The sequence below is a fragment of the Dendrobates tinctorius genome, unplaced genomic scaffold, assembly GCF_039654945.1.
Source record: "Dendrobates tinctorius isolate UK_male_01 unplaced genomic scaffold, ASM3965494v1 ptg000086l, whole genome shotgun sequence".
NCBI classification, from domain to species: Eukaryota; Metazoa; Chordata; class Amphibia; order Anura; family Dendrobatidae; genus Dendrobates; species Dendrobates tinctorius.
This window is the reverse complement of record NW_027361754.1, coordinates 73,082,525-73,088,671: the sequence shown is the minus strand read 5'-3', so window position 1 is coordinate 73,088,671 and position 6,147 is coordinate 73,082,525. Positions and strand designations below refer to the sequence as shown.

The window sequence follows — 6,147 nt, the reverse complement described above, 5'->3', positions numbered from 1 at the left end:
GTTTTGGAAGTTTGTTCCTCGCAGCTCCCTGTAGAATAACAGCGTGCGGTGCAGCGGTTCTGCAGACAGAGGGGTTCTCAGTTGCACCGTGTTCTTCAGCGGTATGGCCGGTAAGAGAGCCCTGGTGATCCTGGCCGCAGGGGCAGAGGAGATGGAGACGGTCATCCCCACTGATGTGATGAGGAGAGCTGGGGTGAGTACAAGAGGGCTGGGGACCACAGGGAGCTAACATAAGGGGGCTATGAGCCCCCCAGTGCCAACATGGGCCACTATTGCCCCCAGTGCAGTGCCTGCAGCCCCCTGTGGTGACCATTTAAAGGGCTGCTTCTTAAAGGGATTTTTTTGTTGTTGCAAAGTGGTGTCTGCACCATGGGCCTTACCCAGCTGTGATGGCACTCGTCTACAGACCACAATTGCAGGATCCCCCTGTGCTGTAATGTGTATAAACCACTTATTTATTGGGCTTTTTCCCGCTTCTATTCTGTAATGAACAGATCATTGTGACTGTCGCAGGTCTGAAGGGCAAAGATCCAGTGCAGTGCAGCAGAGACGTTGTCATCTGTCCTGACACCAGCCTGGAGGAAGCCCGGACTAAGGTAATCCAGTGCACCGAAACTCGCCCAAGTGCTGCACCTGCCCCCTCTGCCAGGGCTTCACTGGCTCAGCTCATGGACGTGAATGAGGCTGATCCTGCAGTACCGTAGACAACCTGTGGCCTGGTGCGGTGCTATTCATGGAAGGGAACGGCCATGTTTTTCCTTTCCTGGACAGCGCCTTTACCATAGAGCACTGGTGGCGGTTACTGGGCTCTGAAGCCTCCAGCTACAGGCTCTTGTGGCTTGTCCAGTATGCCCACTGATGGCATGAACTTGTTCATGAAAGATAATTATTTATTTATTGGGGAGGATATTCAGAGATGTTAATAATTCGGCCCTTCCTTTACACACATACTCATGCTTGCTCTCTTTTATGGGTGACTTTCAGCTTGTATTGGACAATTGCTTGTAATGCAATTCCTTAATTTTGGATGGAAGCTGGACTCCACCTGCCAAAGGGCTCTGACACGTAGTGTCCATGTAGATAGTCACATGGATACAGTTGTAGCTTCTTGTGTTCTGCACCTGGGTTGTAGTTATTCCCCTATGCTCCATCCTCGCAGGGGTAACCAGTAACTGGGGCAGAACCATGGAAGAGTAGAACGTATGACAATCTTTCCATCCTGCCTCCTTTTGTGCTGCTCCCTGGAGGGCTTTCAATGCTGCAGTGGTGACGTCCCACATAAAGCATGAGACCGCTGCAACCAATCACTGAGGTCAATATGAGACCACTGAAGCTAACATTTGGCTGCAGCTGTCATGGGTCGTCTTTGAGGGCTGCAGTGGTGAAAATCTGTCTAATGAACATGGGACGGCCATGTCCTACAGACTGATGCTCAGCAGACGTGAGTGACGGGTGTTGCTGTCTTTAGTATAGCTGCCCCATGGAACAGAGGGATGTTAGGGAACATCTGAAGAAAGTGGATGACGAGGGCACAGTGCAGAGTTCTGGTGCAAACCTATGGCAGGATCTTGTGTGTGTGTGTGTGTGTATATATATATATATATATATATATATATATATATATATATATATATATATATATATATATTTTTTTTTTTTTTTTTTCTCTCTCTCTCTCCAATGTGGCTGCTCAGCCTGTAGTGACTGGCGCTGCGCTGTTACATAACTGGTGTGGGCTGCAGCTAAAGGTCAGAATTTCTGGCACTCTACTGTCTGACATGGCTTGGACTAATTTAGGAAGTCTCCTCCTGCCAATTATTCTCTGGTCTGCAATTTAACCCAGCGACTCCTGGATTTTATATGGGATGGGTCAGGCCTGAAGGGGTTTTAGAAAGTTGAGAAATCCTTGCAAACTTTCCTTACTCCTTCATTCTGTCTTTAGATGAAATGCTTGGCTGCCTAGACCGAGTCCTGTCTGCTCCCTAAGCTTCAGCTAGATTATGTTGCAAAGCCAATCAGAGCTCAGGTTTTAGTTTGTACGCCGCGCTGTAAAAATGAAAGCTGAGCTGTGATTGGATACAATGATTGATTAGCGAGGCCCAGTGAATAAAGCAATGTTTAGTCATCCACTTTTAATTACTGTACATCGTCAATGCACTTGTTTAAATTTTAAGGCAATGCTGTGGGGTCTATCTGCTGCATAGCCTGGAGGAGCGTGCCCCTTCACCCCCAGGAAGCGGGAGATCGGAGTGGTGCGCTCCTGAAGACAGGCTTAAAGAATATGCTTTTATAGGGATTATCCCATCACATGGTGATTGCTGGGGGGTCTGCACTAGTGACCTTCAAAATAAAGGCGTCTGCAGTGTTGATGTGCAGTTCCCTCATTGCTCAGGGAGAGTATATGTATACATTTTATTTATTTATTTTTTCCCTTCCAGGGCCCCTATGATGTGGTGGTGCTCCCGGGAGGTAATCTGGGGGCTCAGAACCTGTCGGAGGTGATATTTCTACACGACGTATCACGTAATGGTGGTGGTGGGTTCTCAGCACTTCATGCTCCTGTTTTATTCCCCCCCAGTCTCCTGCAGTAAAAGAGGTCTTACAAGAACAAGATGCCAAGAAGGGTCTGATCGCTGCCATATGTGCAGGTATGGACGCTTCATTGTGATGTACCTGTGTGGTGCAGCTATGCACAAGGTCTTATAGCAGGTGTCCCTCACCCCACACTCTAAGCTGGTGGTCACATAAGGGACATGGCCTCTATGAAATGATCATGTCTACTTCTGGTTTTCTCTGCTTGTTTCCTGGAAAACAAAATCTTCCTTCATTGTGCAGATGAGTGCACCATCCTGTCCCCTTTATATCATGGCTTGCCTCCTTGCTTGACTGTGTGCATCCTGGCAGTGCAGTATCTCTCCTGTCTGCTGCAGTCACTTACTGCAATTCTGAGTGTGTGTACTTGCGCCAAGCTGCTGCAGTGTCAGTGTGCGCACGTGCTGGGCTCCTGCAGTGTGGTGTGTGGGTTGTTTTTTTTTTTTTTTTTTTTTTTTTTAATAATTTATTATGGGTTTTCCCACAAAATACACTTATCACCTATTCACAGGATGGATGATAAAAATCAGATATATGGGGGCCTGAATGCTTTGTTAGTTTTGACTTCTCCCTCTGAAGAATGAACATTTGTAATTAGATGAGGTCCAGGGGCTTATTCACCACTCTGCAACCTACCAGCCTCAAATAGAGAGGAGCTAAGTTTGGGGCATTCTGGTTGTCAGATGGGAATTTATCAGACCTGTTTTGAAAACAAATGAGGACTAGGATGTGAAGCCCACCCCTAAAATAAGAGTGTGCAATCATCATCCTGGTAAATGTTTACCCTACATGCAGGAGTGTCGCCGTAGGGGGTCAGGAGGTGGAGGTTGCATTTGCACCCAAGCCCCCTCTACCTACCTGACATCCTATAGAGGGTTATTGTGTATTCTGCTCTTTACAGGCCCCACCGCGCTGCTGGCCCATGGAATAGGATTTGGGCGAAGTGTGACCACACACCCACTGGCTAAGGACAAGATGATGACTGGAGGTACTGTGTGCTGAGCACCATGTGACCATACATTATGGCTTTGGGAGGTGAACATCCTCCCCCTGTGATGGAGAGGTTTCTATACACAGCCTTCATTGCTTGCAGTAACTGTCAGAGCGGAGCAGGAACATCATATATAACTAAAATCATATGGCGCTTCTCCAATTAATCTGGTGGTTTGTCATCTCTTAGTGAGCTATCGGTGGTGATCTGACCATCACTGCCATGATCTGTACTCTTTGCAGCCATCTTGGCTGTAGGTCATAAATCAAAAAACGTACTATTTTGTTTCTACAGCTCCATCACAGACCAATGCGTTTCCATGGTAATGGCCAACTTAAAAACCCAGTGCATTCTGTTCCTTCACCCGTCCTCCCATCTGCCTATACTTCATTACTATGTTATCATACACAAGGAAAGTGCTTGGAGGATATGATTATACTGATGCCATGGAGACGCATGCGTAGGAGCTGTAGAAATTTTTTTTATTACAGAGACGGTAAGAAAACTTGAAAGGTTGCAGAAGTTGTTCTTGGTCTTTGGCGCTGATTCTTTATGCTTTCGGCACAGTATATATTACTTAATGGTGTTATTTGCTCTTTTGCATCCCTTCAGATCACTACAAGTACTCAGACAACCGGGTGGTGCTGGACGGACACTTCATCACCAGCCGTGGACCTGGCACCAGCTTTGAGTTTGCCCTCTCCGTAGTGGAAGCTTTGCTTGGAAAAGATGTAGCTGAGCAAGTAAAGGCCCCACTGGTTCTTAAAGATTAGGCCCATTACTTACCCGAGAGTTTGTATATCAGCGTCTGGGAACACCCCTGCGACTTGCACCTGATTAAAGATGAGCTCCATCTTCCATCCGTGTGTCTAGGTCAGCTGTTCCACATAATAATCTGTGACCTCCCTAATACTGTCTGCAAAATCTCAAATGTCCAGTGATCTTGCACTCAAACTGTAGCACTTAATTCTTATTATGATCTCACCTGGAAAAACCTTATTAAAAAAAAAAAAAAAAAAAATTGTCTTTTTATAGAACTTCTACATGTTATCTGATGGGGTGCCTTGGCCAATGTTTGGCTTTATTAAGCTGTATTCAGACATGCTGAATTTAACACATGGTAGGGCTCATAAAGTGGTGTTTATGGTTTCACATAGGACTACAGGTAAACCCAGACTTAGGCTTGCGAGTGCAATGCGAGAAACTCGCACATCAGTACCTGGCACGGCCATTGGCATTTGGGACCGGAGTGGGCGGCTGCATGTATCACTATGCAGCTGAGCGCTCCGGTCTGAGTGCTGGCAGCAGTGCCGGGTATTGATGCGAGAGATTCGTGCGAGTGTGACCTCAGCCTTATGGTCATCACATTAGGTTGTTATAGAAGAGCAGTGATCACTCCTGCCTAGATGAGCAGATTGAGTCACAGGACCTCAGTCCAGCAACTAGATCAGTATGAACCAGGGTCCTGTGAATACGTCTGCAAGTCCTTACTCCTGACATGTCTGTCTTGGCTTTCTTTCTTCCTTCTTCTCTTTCTCTCCCCCTTCCCCACTGGGTGTATCCCATACATACTGTGTGGTAAAAGGAGCAATCAGCTCACCTGTCCATGTGCAAAATACTCCAGTAATGACAAAACAATAGCCGACAATCATATATTAAAAGACTTGCTCTATTGCTTTGGTAGTCTAAAGAAAAAGCCCCCCGCCCCCAAAAAAAAAAAAAAAAAAAAAAAAAAGAATTGAACATCTATATATAAACACTTATCATGTCTGCCTGTAACCAAAATCCTGCTGCGCTGATTGGTCACGACCAATCAGCAACAGGAGCAGTGCGCAATTAGAAGGACGCATGTTACCGTGCCGTCGGGAGATCAGTGGCGCTAGCCGCTGATCTCCCGACGGTTGCCGCGGGTCATCTCCAGGCGTCAGCAGCGACGCAGCTGGAGATGCACGGCGCTAGCTGGTACCCAGGGTCCGGAGGAGAAGAGACTCCTTCGGACCCTTGGCACCATAAACGTAGAACTAAAATAAAGTTATTTTTTTACATCTACTCACCTTCCGACGGCCCCCGGAATCTGTCCCTCCTCTCCACGCTGCTGGCATTTTCCGTTCCCAGTACTGCTTTGCGCGAAATACCGCTGATGACTTTGCGTTCTCGCGAGAGGACGTCAGCAGCGGTCTTTGGCGCAAAGCAGTACTAGGAATGGAAGACGCCGGCAGCGTGGAGAGCAGGGACAGATTCCAGGGGCCGTCGGATGGTAAGTATATCACATTTTTTATTTTGATCTCCCGCTGGCCATATTCTTGAGTACCCGATGCTTTAGAATCGGGCCTGCAGCTTGTAAGTATAAAACAAAAGAAATATCTGCTGTTCTCCCAGGCAACGTGTTTCAGACCTGCATTGTTAAGGCTTGCCAAAGGACCATGCACGTGTGAAACACGTTGCTGGGGAGCGCAGCAGATATTACTTTATTTTCTGCCTTTTTTATTTATGTTCTACTGTGTTCAATTACTTTTTGTGTTCCTTTTCATGCTACTGCATCAACAAAGCAATTCTTTTAAGAT

At 46.8% G+C, this 6,147-nt stretch overlaps 1 protein-coding gene across 1 annotated transcript; it reads left to right on the top strand.

The window, feature by feature from the left end:
- On the top strand, positions 1-5,327 carry PARK7 (Parkinsonism associated deglycase). The gene is made up of 6 exons (XM_073585600.1): positions 1-193; positions 495-596; positions 2,439-2,498; positions 2,579-2,648; positions 3,494-3,580; positions 4,196-5,327. Exons 1-6 carry the CDS (start codon positions 104-106, stop codon positions 4,354-4,356), a joined length of 570 nt encoding a protein of 189 aa, XP_073441701.1. The 5' UTR covers positions 1-103; the 3' UTR covers positions 4,357-5,327.
- Positions 5,328-6,147: the final 820 nt, after the last annotated feature.